Raw genomic sequence first — 18,980 nt, 5'->3', positions numbered from 1 at the left:
AATTGACCTGGCACAAAATATAACACTGAATAAATATAGGGTTGTTTTGTAATTAACCGAACAATATATCTTCTTAGGGAAAGCGAGGCAGAGGTGTTAAGGTCACTTATTAAGTTCTTCTGAGATAACTGTAAGTTGTAGAGTCAGCTTCTTGTTTCTTCAATTCAATTCCATTGAAGCTTCTTGTCTTCCGAATCAATTCATTGTCTGTCTTCTTCTGAGGTATTATACATCTAAAACCTGAAGGAAAAAATAAAAAAAATCAAATCGAACCTTATAAACAGCAGCATAAAATAGCTTCGTTATGCATAGATAGATATACATGTATATATCGTTGCCTATTGTTTGAGGTCTCACGATTTCGCGATTTTGAACTTCGCAGGGTTATCTCCTGGTGCTTGGATTGTATTTATTTTATTTTAATTTAGGGATATCTATATATATCATCTTCGGAATGGTTGAAGGGAATCTCTTCAAGACGAAGCTGTGCTTGCTCTTTAAAAGAGGTAGTTGCGTTCGTTATAATTGCTCCTTTGCTCATGGCGAATCTGAGCTTCGCCGTTTCCCGGGCTCTTTTCATGGTAAATTTTTGTGCTTTCTTGTGTGAGTAAAAAAAAATGGATATACCTAGTTATGTGATTTGAAATGTTATAAACCAATAATGATTCGTATATTCTGCTAGAGTGTTTTTTAAAAAGGTTGTTATCTAGTAAAAAGAGAAGAAATGAAACGATGCTGAAGATTGAGGGGGATGAAAATTCTCACCGTTTTGTTTTGTTTTCTGTAAATATATTGTGGTAGATATATATTAAGTTCTTTATCAATGAACTGAATATAGATTTGCAGTCAGGAAGTCTTTTCGGGAGATATTTGGCGTATTAGCATCATAAGGACTGACATGGGTTATTCTGTATTGCTTGTTCGGACTGGATTTTGCTCGTTTGGTTAATGTTGTCCCGATTAGGGTATATCTATGACGAGCCCTATTACGCTATGCATTTTCGATGTTTCATCTCGGAGCAGGGATTAGTGTGTTCACTTCTGGGATGTATCTTCTTTAATGGTTTGGCCTATGTCCAACAACACTATTATCAGGCTCGCCGGTTTTCACGAGCAAAGGAATCATGGCTTTCACTTTACTTCTACTTCTGTTTCTCATTAATAAGGAAAGCTTCTAATGGAAGAAGAAAGCTGTTTTTTTGTTGAAAGAAGTGAATATTTGTTGCATTTCTCTTGGAAGTATCTTTATCGTACAGTGGCTCATTCAGAGAGAGAATTCTACTATTTTACTTCAGTATTCATTTTTTGCTCCACGGAAAGATGGGAAAGCATATTCTTCTTCGTTCGATGCTGCATAGTTATATGAAGCTTTTGCAATATAAGCTCAAACTCGGGTTTTTCTAGATCTTTCTATTCGTGATATCACGATGGCAATAATTTCTATGGTTCCTTTGGAATTGATGCGGACGAAACACTTATTGTACATAGTTATGTATCTCATGTTATACCATGTCACGGTAAGCGTAGCCTTATCATTGCTGATTGCCTGCCTCCTTTGTTCATGCTCGCGGAATCATTGTTCTTATCATTATGAGAGATGTTATATTCGGCATTGTAGGAAAGCGGGACTTTGGAGATGGTGATTTGAGAGACAAGCTTGACAGACGACATTCTCCTCGTCGAACATATTCCCCAGTGAGAGACGCAAGAGTCCGAGATTCAGTTCGTGGTAGAAAAAAATTCTGACCATTTTTCTCTTTTCATATTTTTTTGTTCTCATGGAATTGTGATTGTCTATCGTTATTTCATCTTTTTTGCTGATCTTTGCCAATATCCGGTTTCAAGGAAATTGTCATGCAAATATAGCCAATGCTTCAGATTTGCATCCTGCTTTTGTAATTTTTGTACTGGTTGATTAATCATGCTATGTAGCATTTCATTTTAATTTAAGTTTCTGCAAGCACTAATTATGTTCAGTGTTTATTTTTCAGTTTTTATCACTAAATGATTCTTAATAATTGGTGTCTTTTACTATGGACATTAATTTAGTTTTGTATTCCCATTTTTATGTGTATCTCTACGTGATTCTTATTCATCTTTTTAACTTATGGCGATCTTTGTCTTGCTTCAAATTAAGCTTCAGAACATGGGGTATCCAGGTCTCCAGAAACAGAAAGGTATTTTTTTTTTACTCTTTTGCAAAATATTTGTTCTAATTTCATGTCTTGGATTAGTCTTTTTTTTTCGATTTTCCTACCTTACTCATTTGTTTTGGACCTTTTGGTAAATAATTATAAGTGAATATTTATATGAAGAAGTTAAAAAGGACTCTAGAGCTCATGGAGTATTTTTATCCCCTGCTTTCCCTTTTTCATGGTTCTGTGTCTGTGTCCCAGAACCTAATGGCCAATCCATAAAATGGAAAGAGTAACGGAAGTTTGGATACTTCCCATTGGGACAAGTCCTTAAATATATAAAACGATTCATACGTTGAAGCAAATTTCTTTTCTCAGTTTCCATTAATTTTAGCAAATTTGTAGGGAGTTGGCTTTGATCCATTGCTTGTGAAGTTTCATATAGGAAGAAAAAAAATGTTTAAACTTGTTGAGATCTCGTGAAAACCTAATATTAGTTCTAGACCTTTAGATCTAGTCTTGGGAAACACTGAAGAAACCTGTGCTTAAAGAAGACTCTTCATTTACTTTCAGCTTGTTGCTTTCCTTATTTTACTCCACTTAGTTTAGTTGTTCGAAAGTGGTCATGACTTTTTGAGAATCAAGTGTGAAAAGATTAGCATACTATAATTCTATTCTCTCTCTACAGAAACAGCGTGATTAGTGTCTTTCTGGAGGGCATTCCTAATCTCATTTAATACTTATTTACACTCAAGACAAAGTTTTAGGCATTTAATTTGACTATGTCATCTTACAATTAACCTCAAATTATTTAAATTGTGACAGAAGACATAGGAAAAACCGGCGGTTAGACGGTCAGAGTGATATCTCTCAAAGTTTGAGAATTTCAGATGGTGTTGAGCACAAGGTTGAGGAGGCAAAAATTTCTGCTCAGGTCTTACAACTTTGTTCATCACTTTGCATTAGCCATGGCAGTCTGAAACGGGACTCCTAGTTTCAACTGGATCTACTGCGATTGACTTTAGTTACCTCATGGATTTGTGGCAGTTAAAACAAGTGCAGCTTGATATCAACGGGCTTGATCACCAGAAATCTGAACTACAGGTCAGTCTAAGCTATACAAAATTTTCCGGATCCAGAGTTTCTATTCGGAGACCTGTTATGTACTACAGTATTATTATCATAATTCCATGAGCCATGCCCAATAAAACTATCTGTTGGTTTATCGGTTATGGATTGTTGCAAGTTATTTGTTCAGTTTAGTTTTTTTGCGGTAGTAATTTTTAGAACTTGGTGTCTCCCTCTTTTTTTTTTCTTTTTTTTTTTTTTTTTAAAATTTTTATAAACCTTATTTTTCTTTCTCTTCATCTATTAGTATTGCGTGTCTGTAATCTGGTTTTTGTTTCACTGTCATGAACTAATGTCCGTTAGTGAATCATTTCCTACCTCTTTAACATTTTGTACATATCGTTGTTTCTTTGGTTGTAATTATATTTTCTAATCCAAAAGGATATTTGAATCCCAACTTTGTAGTTTTACGCTGTTGAACACAGATCAAATTAGAAGGGAGGGCTCAAGAAGTGGAAAGTCTTACTTCTAAAATCCAGGAGCTTGAGGCTCAATTACACAAAGTGAAGGAGGATAATCAAAAGTATCGACAATATCACTTTAAAGAAAATCTCTTCTCTTTCCTATTGGAACAATTTGCTAATGTTACAAAGCCAAATTTGAATATTTCGTGCACAGAACATTGTCAAAAATCAAGAAGTTCGTCAAGGAACACAAGCGACATTCGAGGATTCAGGATCAACTGAAAAAGTTAGCTTCTTTTTCAGTATTCTTCTAATTTTCTGGCTGGTTTCCCACATTTGGGTTTCTTTCGTGATTTTGTGTGTGTGGGCCATAAACGTAATGATTATAATTATATGTTATCATTGACACATATAGATCAGAAGATCAGCTTCGTAAGTTGGGAGATGATCTCGGTTCAGATATTGACAAAATTAGTGGTAATGAAGAGGATTTAAGCATCAACGTTGTCAGTGAAGAAGAGGCTTCTGGTTATCCTGTAAGCTCACACAACGAAAAGCAGAACGACGTTTTCCAAAGTATCAAAAGGCTGGAAGGTTGTAGCGTTCTCAGAGAATCAAAACAAGGTGATCGTGTTATTCCATATTATAAGAATTTAAAACTCCCATGTCCACTTAATTTCTCAGCTCATGGAGTGTGTGTGTTCTGCAAATAAGGTACACGGAAAACTAGAAATCCGTACGTTTCTAGCATAAAAAACTTGGTCAAGATTTTGGTCTCATTTGCTCAGCATATGGGTTATATTTTTTAAGTGACCGTGATTGCTAAAGATCTTTATAAAACAGAGCAATTGATGATCATTACGATTGTTCTTCGAGATTCTTCGCTGACATTTGATATTTACTTGGTTGATTTTGCAACATAAAAAGTATGCGAGGAAACTCCGATAAAATCAAAGAGAGTTTCTCGTTGGAATATTTCTGCTCAGCCAATTAATGAGAAGAAGACCGAGGCAGTGGTCGGCATAAATAGTCAGCCGAGTTGTGCTGCGGTTGAAGACAAACATGAGGGAAGAAATATCGCCGATCTCAACTCTTCTGCACACAAGGTGACAATTTTTTTATAAACCTCTGAATTCCATCGGTAATCGATTACAAAGTATAAGAAAATTGGGGATTCAAGAGATCTGTAAACTATGCCATAATCGAACTAATTCTATTTTTTCCCTCTTAAATGATTATTTTCAACTCTTAATAATACTAATTCTGACCCTAAACAATTAACTTTGTCCAAAGTTGTAACGGTGCCACAATCTTTTGCTTGAAACCCCAAATGACCTGTTTGTATTTTCTCCGAAGTTGTAACCTCATCAATGCCAACCGTGCTTCCTGTGACTAATTCTATTATGATTTTCATTCTTTAGTCGAAGAGCTTAGCTTCGAGGCTCGTGTTGCCACAAACCGGCATGGCTGCCCGAGCAGTTGTTGAGGACGATGATGATGATGAGGAAATTGAAATTGAATTGGACGACGATCTTCTGGAGAACGGGACCGACTCTACAAGATTTGAGATTGGAGTCGGGAACCAGATCCACGCCTTGCCTCTGACTCTTCCTCCGCGCCCTCCGAACTTGAAAACCAATTACTCGATGGTAAGTCTGCTCCGTTTGATTCCAGCCCCTTTTCGAACGGTTCATCTATGGCCAGTTTTTGTTCCCAGGCATTGATTTTGTTTTTTGTTTTGGGGATGCAGTATGAAGGGGATGATGAGAAGATAGACGTGGACGGGATTGATGACGAGGATGAGGTGGTCTAGCTGGATATTTAACATAAAGATCACATCATAGTTTATCAATGAAATTTTTTGATACAGCTGTTTTTTTTTTTTCATCAAATGTTTTGAGACTGTCAGAGAAGATGTGTTGTGACATTGTGCAGCGTTAGTTGGGAAGTTTAATGGTCAATGATGTTTTCAAGTATCCCTTTCTTTTCATCGGTGAGTGAATAAGTTTCAGGCTTGATTGTTACGGCAGTGTTAATTTTGAAACCAGACAAACAATATTTTCCATGAAAATGGTCCTGAGATTAAAAGCTTCACCGGATTTAAAAACACAAATGACACAAGCCATGTTTAAATCTTTCAAAATCCATCTCATAACAAATGTGAAGGGATTATAAAACGAAAATAAAGCCCTGAAAGGATCAAAAGCACTGCCATTTTTCAAAACAATCAAATACCAGAAGAAATTATTATTATTATTTTTTTTAAATGTTACTCTTGTCTGATTTTCAGCAGAATATCAACTGCTGAATGTATATTTCCTAGCTCATGGTGTCCTCTTCCAAGCATTTTGGGCATTGGCATCGAAAACCATAGTCCGCAAGCAACGCCTGTCTATCCTCAAACCCTAGCTCTTCGTCCACATAAGAAATAGTGACCTGTGTACATTTCCTTTAATGTGAGACTCTATTATACTTTTCAAATTCTTAAAAATTGTGGTATCAAATTTCTTAAATATAAAATTACCTCTTCGCCTTTGCGTATAGGTTTAAGGGCAAGTATTGTCGCTTGGCCATCCCTATCCTGCAAACCATATAGTAGTCCAAATATTACTCCTCTATTTTCATAATATATATATATATATATATATATATATATATATATATATATATATATATATATATATATATAAAATCTTTGATGATAAATTCACTTTGTAAATGAGAGACGAATTGAAATTTTTCAACACATACCTCCTCTCTTTTAAATGCTTTGGCGTTGGGGCAACAAGAGTGATTTATACAGCTCTGCAATGGAAAGAAAGCCGTGCCTAAACCGAAAAAGAAAACAATATTTAGTTCATAACCATATCAAATTAAAACAATGTTAAATGACTTGGGATCGAATAAATCCAAATCCGCAAACAGTGAAGATTGTACCCTCGCAACAAACTGAATAGTCGTCGCCGAGAGCTTCGAAAATTGGTCTCGTAATTTTTTCCGCTACTTTCTGTCATTCGTAGTATTTGGGTATTAGCGTCTCCAATCTTCGAAAATCAAGCGGGTCTAATTAAAAGATTATGAAGCTTTAACCTTTTCACTTGATGGAAGGTCATCGATGTGTAGAAAATAATCCTCAACCGGAGATTCTACAACCAAATCACTATAGCATACAAGTATTTATATTAACTTCAAATAAATAAATAAATAAAACTGATACAAGAATCGGGAACTTACAGGTTGTTCAACTCAAACATGCCAATAATGTGTCCATAAATTTCGAGAGAGAATACTTCTAGAAGTCAAGGGCATCATCAATCTCAGACAGAAAATTAAGAAGATTAACAAAGCTTAGCGTTTGAATGGATACATGGTTCGCATTCCTTATCGAACATGGCTTCCTTTAAAAGTTGGAGTGACTGAAAGCACAACATAACCCAAAACGCTTAATTAGCACTTGAATACACTTCAGCACAATTTTTTCGTCCAAAAAAGTTTGAAAATAATATTACGATATTGCCAAACTAAAATTGTTACCGTGAATGCCAAGCTTCTTATTTGCATTCTAAATGCATCTTCGTCAGAAGGATCAATATCGACAGGCAACGCAATGCAGTCCCACCATCTGAATTCAATCAGGAGAGAAAATAAAATGGCTAATTTTTTTTAAGAAATAATATGCTTAAAAAAATATAGAATAATATGCTTGAAATGATTCCATGTTTCTGATACTGAGTGGTATATATGTATTGAAGAAAATATAAAAAGAAAGGAATCATACTGATGGATGACATTTAAGAGGTTCGTTTCGTTGCTCTCCCGCTAAGAATCTCTTCCTCCAACTAATCTCTCATACGATTTTCATGATCATTGTCTCTACTAATCCCGCTTATCTATAGGCTAACTCAACCTCTTAAGTATTCTACTCTAATATCTAAAGTCCTGACAGTTTCACCATGGAATAAGTACCTTCTCTTGTGTCCCATGGAAATCGGCTTCCATGCCTCAAAGAGTGCCGATGGAACTGTGGAGCCTGAAACACTTTTAAGCTTCCCTTTTCCCTGAACACATTTCGCCTTTAATTTCCTGTACCTTAATATAGTATAAGAAATTGCCTGGGTTGAAACAATAGATTATCATCAGAACAAACGGCAATGAAAGCTTGAAATGACCACTCGCGAGTATGAAATGGAGGACAAAGAATCTTTTGGTCATACCTTTGCAGCGAGAAGGAATATATCGTTTGTTTCTGGTGAAAGAATCAAACGGAGGTGAGAAAAAGAAAATCATTCAAATGAAAGCAATGGTCCAGTCATGATATACCATTAGCGTGATGTATAAACTCTCCAAGTGCCTCTCTCGACATTGCTTCTGACTTCTCGCCGCTGCAAAGCAACGAATGACAAGACTCCCAATCCGCCTGAGCACAGAATTCACTGGAAAAAATCCACAACGACATTCTACATTAAAAAAAAATATACCAAAAAAAAAACTCAAAAATAAAAATAAATATACAAGTATCGACGAAAAACATCTAAAAGAAAACATATTTGCCATACACGGGACATCTATCAGTTTCCATACACTTACCTTAGTTTTTAATGCTTTGAATAGCACAAGCTAATTAGATATATCGATATATTTCATTTTTTGAATTTTATTATTGTTATTTGGGTTCGAACGAAGAATATAAATTACCTGCAGTAATAAGATTCCCCGCAACCCCCGTGACAAGGAAGAGCCGAGGGCAAAGAGAACTTGTCCGAAAAAGGCAGTTTCAATCCACCATTCATCAGAGACTCCACAACCCCGATCGGGAGTTCAACTTTTTTGCCACCCTCGATTTCCCCGATCTCCGTAGAAATATCTTCTTCGCCGTCATCGCCCAAAGAACCTCCCTCCATATCACACTCGCCGTGACTCGCAGAACCTCCTAATTCCCTCAGATAGAGCTTCCTTCCAATCTGAAGCTCGACCGAACCGATGAAACGGAAGCAGAAGCTACAAACTAAACAATCCATCTGCAAGACAATTTCTTATATTCATTAAAAAGATTGAATCTTTTGTTGAAATTGTGGGTGAGAGAAGAGACCTTGTTTGAGGAATGTTGAGCTCCGAAGAGCATTTGATCCTTCAAAATGAGGTCTCCTTCTTTGAACTCCGTAGCGGCGAACAAACCTTCAATTACGGGTTTGATGCTTCAAATCATCAATCCAAACACAAAGTATCCCAAAAAATAAATAATTATGCTTTTACATTTGCCATAGTCTCCATTTTGTTTCACTGCGACTCCACGGGTTTGTCTCTCGGATATGACCTCGTCGAAATACTCCTAAAATTCACACACAAACACACTCAGATAGATTTAAAAAAAAAAGAAGAAGAAGAAAACAAACGGAGAGAGAGACGGAGAGAACCTGAGCTTGGAGTTGCGAAGGAGGTGAGAGGAGAGTAGAGATGACATGGGCGAACTGGGAATCGATTGGACATGGAATCTCCATTGAAGTTTGTTCTGGTTTCAATGGGTTTTTTTTTTTTTTTTTTTTTTTTTTTTTTTTTTTTTTTTTTAATTATTATTAAAGGGTTTATCAGGGTTTTTAGTTAAAGCCAAAACAATATGGGAGATTTGCACCAAAGTAACTTTTTATGAACAAAATTGCATCTATGTCACCACCGAAAAACGTGTTGCAAGTAAGTCACTCTTATTTATTATTAGACCAAAATACCCTTAAAGTAGAACAAGAGTTAAATATTTACAAAACAAAAGTAGACTAAAAGAAGAAAGTAGAACTAGAGTTAAATATTTACAAAACAAAAGTAGACTAGAAGAAAAAAGTAGAATCACAGTTAAATATTTACAAAACAAAAGTAAATTAGAAGGCTGAATCTGTGATTCCTGCGAGAGCTCCGGCGAGGGTTACGACGGCGGTGGCCTCGTCGGAGCGGCGATCGGTGCGGTGGTCGGAGCTTAAGCTAGAGAGATTAGGGTTTGAGAGAGAATTTGATGAGAGATTATGGTTTGAGTGTGTATATGAATTCTTGTTGGATATAAAATAGAAGGGCAATAAAGACATTGTATAGATGACAAATATGCAAAAAAAAGACACGAATGCAATTTAGACTCATTTGTGATACAAATGAAATAATGTGCTGTTGTTGTGACTTCAACAGCAAATTCCACAAACAATATAGCAAAGTCATGGACAAAATTCGGGTCTGGGTTTTTTTTTTTTTTTTTTTTTTTTTTTGAAAGATGCTCACAGAGATTAATAGGCCAGCCAATTAAACCCCTTTTAAAACAGGGAAAAATGGGAGTTCAAAATTACATCAAAACAGGAAAAAAGGGAGTTCAAATTAGGCCTGTACATCGGGTTGGGTTATTCGGTTTTATACTTTTGACGGACCCAACCCGATGCATTCGGTTTGTCAATTTGAAAACCCAAACTAAACCGCTTATGGTATGTGAACCAAACCAACCCAAACCAACAAAGATCGGGTTGGTTTGGATTGGTTTGTTTGGGTCGTTTCGAGTCGGGTTGTTCGGATCCTCCTTGTTCGCCTGGGTCGAAATAGCCAAAGATGACTCTGGCCGCTGTAAAAAAAATCCAAAAATGATGACAAATAGCATATCCAGCTTTGCTTTTGTTTTTAATATTGAATGGAGACAAATAATATTTGCTTCTAAATACACAGAGACAAATCATTGAACAAAGAGTAAATATTTTTTTTTAAAGGAACAAACAATAAATATACATATTACAATAAAATGATCGTGAAAGACTTATCTAAGAAAAAGACATTGGGGTGACAATATTGATATTGCAATATTCATATTCATCTCATAACTTATGGCTCCTTTGTTCTCTAAACAATCATTAAAGTAAAACAAAAGAAACAGAGTTCTACAAACTCATAAAACAGTAACCAAGTTCGATAAAAAAAATATAAAATTGTACCAAAAACATTAGAGTACAACAGATTATAAGTAACCATAGTTGAATGATTTATGAGTTACAAAGACAAAGCAAATAGCCAAATACAGAGGATAGTTTGGTAGAATAAACGCACTGAAACAAAGAAAAAACAAACACCAAAAACATTAGAGTACAACTGATTATAAGTAATCATAGTTGAATGATTTATGAGTTACAAAGGCAAAGCAAATGCCGATGATACAGAGTATGATAGAATAAACGCAGTGAAACAAAGAGAAAACAAACAACTTCAGCCAAATTCTGAGGAAACAGATGTTTGATATAGTGGAGCCAAAACTGACTATATCCCACACTTTCAAATAGACCTTAAATCGAACACATGGAGCTCCTAAAACTTATAAAGTTGTAGTAATGTGTCTCAGAAATACAAACTTCATTATACATTGCTAATGTATCTAAGAAATACAAATAGTCATTACATCGAACACATAGAGCTCAAAAAAATGATTACTTACACAAAGATAGTTGTCGACTAATTTCGGGCAGTCGAGGTCAGAGAAGCGCGACGACGATGACGGATTTGGGTTGTGTGTTAACACCCATATCAAACTCTGACAAAAAAAATTATAAAGAAGACTTATTTACGAATAACACAACCAGAGAATACATCGTTCAAAATAAAAACTCTTGGAAAAAGATGAGGAATATTAACTTATGGAAACAAAGACAAATCGTTAATGGAATTTGGACGCCCAAAGTCAGAAAAGTTCGACGAACATATAGGTAATCAAATGGGAAACAAAATGGTTTAGGGCTTCTTCAATGCGGGTTGGGTCGGTTTGACCCGCTGCTCCGTCAGTGATAACCAAAACCGTCCGACAATCTCGGACGGTTCGGTTTGGTGCAATCCGAAACTGATCGGGTCTGTGCAGGTCGAAGTTCGTCGGGTCAGCGGAGCGGATTGGAGTGCCGGTTTATTCGGTTCAGCGGGTTCGGGTCAATTTTGCACGTCCAACCTAGAGAAAGAGAGACCAATTTTGTGCATTAAATGTACGAAGATACTTGTCAAAAGAAAAAGAAGAAACAAATTTCCTCTACAAGGAAAGAGGATGGGTGGCCAACTAAGGCAATGAGAGAGCAAAATAAAAGAGGAAACAAATCCAAGGACTTGCTTGGATTGTCTTGGCCGTGTGAATGAGGAAGGAAGGAGCAAAATTTTGCTCATGAATATGTGATATTCTATAGAAGAGGAAACTACATTCATGAAGGTAATCCTTCCCCTATAAATAGAGGCATCATTCTCATTGTTTTCTCATTCCACATAAGTTAGAGATTGAGAGACTCTCTCTCTAGAACTTGTGGCCGCCCCTCTTCTTTCTCTCTCTAGTTTTCTTTCGTTTTTGTTTTGGCACCTAAATCCACATTTGACCTAGTGTTTTAGCTCTTCGACTCTTAGACTTGTTCTTGAGTCGTCGTGTTTAAAAGTGCCCACACATTAATTCCTTTCTTTCTTGAGTGATTATTGTGATAAAAGCTTTCGTGGTTGCTCAAGTTCCCGAGGAAAGAAGAGAGACGTATTGCGTGGGGACACGAACGTTTCAACCTTCCAAAGGTTTCTCAACGTTCAAGCTTCATAAAGGTTAGTAAAAAAATAATGCTGATTAATAGTTTTAATTTATATGTACTTGTTCTTTGTCTAGGTTAGTAAAAACATTTTACTTGTTTAAAGAAATTTTTTAAATTCCGCCGCTTGCTCGAAGCGTTAAATCTTTTCTTAACCCTAGATCAATTCCAACAAATGGTATCAGAGGTATGGTCAAAGATATGCATGTACATGTAAATAAAATTATGAGCTTGAAAATCGTTTTCGAAAGTTTACTAATTTTGTGACAAGTTAGAATTGTTTTCTTAGATTTTTATTTATTTATTGCTCATGCCTTTAAATTAAAAATCATGTTGATTTTCTATGACCTTGGGATGTTTTTAAAACACATTAGAATCAGTTCTAAAAGTTTTTAATTTTTTATAATGAAAAACGTGTTTTTAAGTTTGAGAAAATTTCGAGTAATTTTGTGACTAATTATATTGTCTTGCTAGTTTCGTTTATTTACTCGTTTCGTTTTATGTTTGTTGTTATTTTCTTTTATACCATGTTATTACCATGTTAATAAAACACATATAAAAACTTTAACAACTTCCTAAAACGTTCCGTTACCCTCAATTCTTTTTCGCACTCAAAGTCCGAACTTTAATTATTTCCAGTTTTCTTCGAGCTCGAGGAAACCCGCAGTAAAAGTGGCATAACTCTCAGCTCAGAATTCGAAATTTAATGATTCTTGAATAAAATTAAAGGTCTGTTTGTCCTCTTTCCAATGCAATTGGTTTTAGGTCAAAAGGACATCGGAGGCGCCAGTTATGGCGATTTTACTCCGAGGTGCGCGGCTGTTCCAAATGTCCAGTTTTTTAGAATTATTGAATTCCGAATTTAGGACCCCACTCTATGAGTTATAGAACTCGAATGAGAAAATTTCCTTGAGAAAAATTGTTTTTTTTTATAAGATAATAAACATAATGTGAAAGATTAAAATGTTTTGATTTTTGAAAGTTTAATTGAAATTGAATTTTTACAAAACTAGTTTGAATTTTGAAAAACCGTTTTCGCTTTCAAACTTGAAAATATTTTCTCATCCAAATCAAATAAGTTTTCAATATGTTTTCAAAGCTATATCTATATCACATATGTTCAAAATCTATATGCTCTTGAAAATTTGAGTGGGAGGTCTCCTCTTAGACGAGCCGAAAAATAAAAGATGTTAATCTCAAACTTACAAGTGTTCGAGTGAGTTGAAGTTCACACTTCCCTCATGCACTTTCCCGAATAGAAAATAGGAAAATGTCCGAGTATGTACCTTGTGTCTTTATGCACTAACACTGTTATTCCTTGAACATGAAAATCTAGGATTCCTTTCTAGTAGTCCACTCTATCGCTCTGTAACTAGGAAATTTGTTTTCGAACTTATAAAGACGATGTGTCAACTCCAAACACTAAGTGGGAGGGTTATACTTGTTGTTTGTAACCCATGATCCCCAACACTAATGAAAAAAGCAATTAACGTGAGACCAAGAGTCACTGTTGTGACCCTATCTTCGATGGGAGTACTCTATGGCGTTTTTTCTTCGATCGTTGCTCAATGAGCTACGTCCGAGAGTGAGATGATGAAGACAAGACCTCATCTTGGGGGATTGTTTTTTCAAAGTTGACCTTTTGGACTAAGTGGTTGGTTGCACACTTAGGCTCAATCCCTAGTAATCCTCCCTTGAGGCTCTGCGAAAAGATGTGAGTGATCAAACCAATTTAAAAGGTGGCTAGTCAAAATTGGTGTATTGACATCTTGGCTAAGCATTAATGATGTGTCATTTACTTATAAAAGGAGATTTTTTGCGACCTTCTCTTGAGGGAGTAGATTATCATTTTGTTTGTAACACTTTTGGATGTTATCAAATGTTAAAAACTTAAATCCTAAACCGAAGACTAATCATAAACTTGTTTCAATTCTTATAGGCAATATGTCTCTCAACCCTCTCTCAACTATTATTTCCTCGAATAAACTCGAAGGCGAAAATTACGTCGACTGGAAATGTTGCCTCGACATAGTCCTTACTGTCGACAAGCACAAACGAGTACTCACCACCCTTTGTCCTCAAACGAATGATGATTCGACACAAGAGGAGAAAGACGCCCTGGCGGCCTGGCTTCGATCCGATGAGATTGCGAGGTGCTATATTTTGGCATCTATGAACAATGTGTTGCAACAACAACATCGTGACATCGAGACTGCCGCCGATATGCTCTACAATCTCCATGAGATGTTTGGAGGGCAAAACCATCAAGCAAGGCAACAAACGGTCCGACAGTTTATGAACTATCGTATGAAGGCTGGAACTCCCGTTAGAGATCATATGATATTGATCATTAGTTATCTAAACGAAATGGAGATCCTTGGATCTGAGATTGATGGGGAGACTAAAATAGACATGATCTTGGAAACTCTCCCCGAGTCTTTTGACACCTTCAAGCTGAACTACTCCATGAACAAGCTAGAGTACACTGTTACCGAGCTTATGAAGGAGCTTCACACCGTTGAGGGATTCACTAAGAAAAAGAGGACTCAAGGAGAGGTACATGCTACTGCCTCCACCTCTGGATCTAAGAAGAGACCTCGTCAGGCCGAGAAGAAGAACCAACCTAAGGTTCAAAAGAAGAAGAAGACGCCAAAGGCTCCTAAGGTGGACAAGTCTAACGACAAGTGCCACCACTGCAATGAGCCTGGTCACTGGCGTAGGAACTATTCTGCCTACCTCAAAACCAAGGAAAAATGTTTTGTACTTGTTACCGAAGCTTGCTTAGTAGCTGATAATGTATCATCGTGGATTATTGTCTCCGCTGCTACTAACCATATTTGTTGCTCCTTGACTGGTTTTAGGAAAAGCAAGAGCTTAGAGGATGGCGACTTCTGCTTCAAGTGGGGTGATGGGAGCGTGGTGTCTACGAAGGCTGTGGGATCCGTGACGCTGTCTTTTGAAGACCGCACTTTAAATTTGAATACTGTTTATTATGTTCCTTCCTTTGGGAAAAACCTAATATCTGTTGCTCAACTTTTCGAGCAAGATTGTTATTTAAAGTTTATAAAGAATGGACACTAGTACAAAAAATAGCATTGGGTGCGACTTTTTTCACACCTAAAAGTCAAAAGTCGCACCCAATGATACCTTTAGGTGCGACTTTTCCGCACCCACAAGTCCGCACTTAAAGGTCTTGGGTGCGAAAAGTCGTACCCGATGGTCATGAATTTTAGGTGCGACTTTGCGCACCCAAAATCGCACCCATAAGTCAGAAAAGTGATGTTGAAAAAGTCCCAAATTATGGCGGGAAGGCCATTGGGTGCGACTTGTCGCACCCGATGGTCATGAATTTTAGGTGCGACTTTTTCGCACCCACAAGTCCGCACGTAAAGGTCTTGGGTGCGAAAAGTCGCACCCAACCATTGGGTGCGACTTTTCTCACCCAATGGTCTTCCCGCCATAATTTGGCAGGGAATATCAACCTTTGGGTGCGAAAAGTCGCACCCAATGGTCTTCCCGCCATAATTTGGCGGGGAATATTGACCTTTGGGTGCGACTATTCGCACCCAAACTTCTACCCGCCTCATTTTAGGGTGCTGATAGTCGCACCCGATAGTGTTTTTTTTGTTATGCTTATATATTCTATGATTGTAATAAAATAATATGTGCTAAATAGTTTATTAATTAGAAAATTCATTAATTAATATTCATAATTATAATAAAAATTATCCGTTTGTTCTTCGATTATAATAATAATAATAATAATGTACGATAAATAATTATATGTTTTCACCAAAGCACCGAGGCGGTTGTTAAATAGTCCAATCTTTTTATTTTCTTTCCTTATATCTTGATAGACGGTTTGGTTTATTGGGTCCCACTTGACCACCTTCGCACCAAGTACACCATGTGTTGCTCGCGCCGACGTCGAGCCAGTTGTTGGTCCCCTTGATTTCTTAGGACCTTGGGAATCAGGTTCCTGTGGCGGACCTTGAGAACCCGGTCTCTGTGGCGAATCTCCACCAGAACTTGTAGCGGTCGACATCCTATAAACCGAACCTCCGTGGCTCGATTACAACAAAAATTCAATAATATCAACTCATTTATCAAATATATGTAAACTAAAACTAAATTATACAATAACTTAACTAAATTCAATTTCATGATTAACAATTGAACAAATAACTTAAATTATATCATGTTAACTTAAAAAATTACTAACTAAATTAATTTCAACTACATAAACAATTTTACCAATTTTACTAATTATATCAAATTAATTTCAATTACATGATTAACAATTTTAATAATTATATCAAATTAATTTCAATTACATAAACAATTTTACCAATTTTACTAATTATATCAAATTAATTTCAATTACATAACTAACAATTTTAATAATTATATCAAATTAATTTCAATTACATAATTAACAATTTTACCAATTTTACTAATTATATCATATTTACCAATTTTAATAATTATATCATATTTAAGATTTACGATTATCAAACTAACTACATTATTAATACACACACACACACACACACACACACACACACACACACACACACACACACACACACACACACACACACACACACACACACACACACACACACACACACACACACACACACACACACACACACACATATATATATATATATATATATATAAAACTAAACTATTTAATTACCTAACTAATTAACTACTAGACTAATTATACTAATTACAATTAATCTAAAGTAATTAAATACATAATTACATTGTACCCAACCAAGACAATAATTCAATCCAAAATCCAAAGTCTTAAACAAATTATCACAGCCTCATAACAACAATACAAATTCAGAATTGTTAACAATAAACCAAAGAATTCACACGGCCAAGAGTAACAAAATACACTAAATTCGTCCAAAAATTAATCAACACTCAAAAGCCATTTCCAATCAATAGCAAAACACTTAATGAGCCACAAAACATCACAGAATTATCAATCAAACTTCACAAATAAAAAAACCTCAAAAACTCGGGTTCTCTAACCCTAGTTCATCCTAAAATTCGGCCAATCATACCAAAACCAAGAAATTTGAAATCAATTGACAAACTCAAGACATCAACATCAATAATCAAGCTCCAACATCATCTAAACACGGCCAATTCCACAGATTTTAACCCGGAACCAAAACCCCCAAAAATTCAAACCAAGAACCCTAGCTTCGAATTTTAATCCAAGGAAGAGAAATTCTCACCTCAAACCAAGGAATTTCTCATTCTCACAGCTTCCTCGTCCTCTTCCTGATGGTTACCCCTTGCTTCGGCGACTCAACGGTTCATGGCGGCGTCTTCTCTCCTCAGTTGGCACGCACGGTGGTGAAAAAGCTCGGCCGATAGCGCCCTATGCACCCTATCAACATGTTGTTAGGGTGCATTGGAAAATAGGAAGAAAAAAAAAGAGGAAGTCGGAGTTTGGCGAATAGTCGGAGTTTAGCTGGCCGGAAATTAAAGAGGAAGAAAAAAAGGAGAGGGAAAGGAAACTCACCATAGGACGCTCGATGGTGGTGGTACCCGTCGGTGGTGGTCGGAGAGAGAGGCTCGGTGGAGAGGACGCTCGGAGTGGACTGGTGGTGGTGGTAGGAGAGAACTCGGAGAGAGAGAGAGAAGGACTCGGAATTATATTAAGAATGAATGAAAATCGAAGTGAAAATTTGTTTAATATCCTAACCTAGATTTTGGATGCGACTTTGTCGCACCCAATGACACTTTTGGGTGCGACAAACTCGCACCCAATGACCCGTGTCAGTACTTTTGGGTGCGACAAAGTCGCACCCAGTGATATTTTTAAAAAGAGGGGAAAAATTTGGCCGCGGAAAAATTTAGGACATTTGGGTGCGACTAAGTCGCACCTAATAGTTTTGATAAAGTATTGGGTGCGACTAAGTCGCACCCAAAAGTTTTGACGGACTTTTGGGTGCGAAAAGTCGCACCCAAAGTTAAAAAAATCAGCGAAAATTTTCCAATGCTTGTTTGAGTTTTGGGTGCGAAAAGTCGCACCTGAAAGCCTCATTTGGTGCGAATTTTAGGTGCGAAAAGTCACACCCGAATGTCTTCCGCACCGGAAAACAGTATTTGTAGTAGTGAGAATTTGTATTTCTTTTTCAAATTCTTTTGTCACTGATGCATGTATGAAGAATGGTCTTTTTTTACATTTATCCCACTCAACCTTCTCTTTTAGACACTGAAAGAGATAATGATCTAGTTAGGAAGCCAAAGAGGATCAAACTATCTGAATCTTCCGATCTAATAAAATCAACATATCTCTGACACTTAAGACTTAGTCACATCAGTCTAGACAGGATTAAGAAACTTGTGAGGGACGGTCCACTCTAAAAGACTCTGCAATAGGTTCACTACCTACTTGTGAATCTTGTATAGAAGGAAAAATGACTAAGCAACCTTTCTTCGATAAGGGTCGAAGAACCACTGAGTTGCTGGAACTAGTACATTCTGATGTATGTGGTCCGCTCAGTCAACAGGCAGGTGGAGGATACGAATACTTCGTTACCTTCACTGATGATTACTCAAGATACGGTTTTGTCTATTTGCTCAAACACAAATCCGAGACCTTTAACGTATTTAAGGTCTTTAGGGCTTTAGTGGAAAAGCAAACTGGCAAAGTGATCAAAACCCTTTAATCTGATCGAGGAGGTGAGTATATGTCTGGAGAGTTCGATGACTTTCTTAAAGAAAAA

The 18,980-nt window shown here is 36.5% G+C and overlaps 2 protein-coding genes across 2 annotated transcripts; one reads left to right on the top strand and one right to left on the bottom strand.

Moving 5' to 3' along the window:
• Window positions 1–95: 95 nt before the first annotated feature.
• Window positions 96–5,643, top strand: LOC149407678 (Zinc finger C-x8-C-x5-C-x3-H type family protein). Its single transcript, XM_089614841.1, has 12 exons — window positions 96–222; window positions 383–581; window positions 1,619–1,729; window positions 2,138–2,177; window positions 2,961–3,069; window positions 3,183–3,239; window positions 3,689–3,786; window positions 3,882–3,953; window positions 4,083–4,291; window positions 4,595–4,773; window positions 5,089–5,316; window positions 5,418–5,643. Exons 2-12 carry the CDS (start codon window positions 455–457, stop codon window positions 5,478–5,480), a joined length of 1,293 nt encoding a protein of 430 aa, XP_089470967.1. The 5' UTR covers window positions 96–222; window positions 383–454; the 3' UTR covers window positions 5,481–5,643.
• Window positions 5,644–5,794: 151 nt separating this feature from the next.
• Window positions 5,795–9,239, bottom strand: ATXR2 (histone-lysine N-methyltransferase ATXR2). The gene is made up of 15 exons (XM_089614829.1): window positions 9,082–9,239; window positions 8,921–8,996; window positions 8,757–8,842; window positions 8,363–8,685; window positions 7,988–8,100; window positions 7,882–7,913; window positions 7,634–7,779; window positions 7,202–7,289; window positions 7,035–7,083; window positions 6,902–6,956; window positions 6,758–6,827; window positions 6,605–6,674; window positions 6,419–6,495; window positions 6,192–6,248; window positions 5,795–6,103 (listed from the first exon to the last, which is right to left on the bottom strand). The coding sequence occupies exons 1-15, from the start codon at window positions 9,163–9,165 to the stop codon at window positions 5,987–5,989; spliced, it is 1,443 nt and encodes a 480-aa protein (XP_089470955.1). The 5' UTR covers window positions 9,166–9,239; the 3' UTR covers window positions 5,795–5,986.
• Between the last annotated feature and the right edge of the window lie 9,741 nt (window positions 9,240–18,980).

Source organism: Urtica dioica, chromosome 1, assembly GCF_054948205.1.
Source record: "Urtica dioica subsp. dioica isolate 48M chromosome 1, U.dioica_male_clone48M_v1_H2, whole genome shotgun sequence".
NCBI lineage: Eukaryota > Viridiplantae > Streptophyta > Magnoliopsida > Rosales > Urticaceae > Urtica > Urtica dioica.
Note: the sequence above shows the minus strand (reverse complement) of the source record. Positions and strands in the feature narration are given on the sequence as shown.

Excerpts from the sequence above, each read along its gene's own strand:
- LOC149407678 (XM_089614841.1), top strand. The coding sequence starts at position 455 with ATGGTTGAAGGGAATCTCTTCAAGACGAAGCTGTGCTTGCTCTTTAAA. Across the intron at positions 1,730-2,137 it reads AGTCCGAGATTCAGTTCGTG|CTTCAGAACATGGGGTATCC; the intron begins GTAGAAAAAAAT and ends CTTCAAATTAAG. Across the intron at positions 5,317-5,417 it reads TGAAAACCAATTACTCGATG|TATGAAGGGGATGATGAGAA; the intron begins GTAAGTCTGCTC and ends TTGGGGATGCAG.
- ATXR2 (XM_089614829.1), bottom strand. The coding sequence starts at position 9,165 with ATGGAGATTCCATGTCCAATCGATTCCCAGTTCGCCCATGTCATCTCT. Across the intron at positions 8,686-8,756 it reads CTCAACATTCCTCAAACAAG|ATGGATTGTTTAGTTTGTAG; the intron begins GTCTCTTCTCTC and ends ATTGTCTTGCAG. Across the intron at positions 6,828-6,901 it reads ATGTTTGAGTTGAACAACCT|TGATTTGGTTGTAGAATCTC; the intron begins GTAAGTTCCCGA and ends TGTATGCTATAG.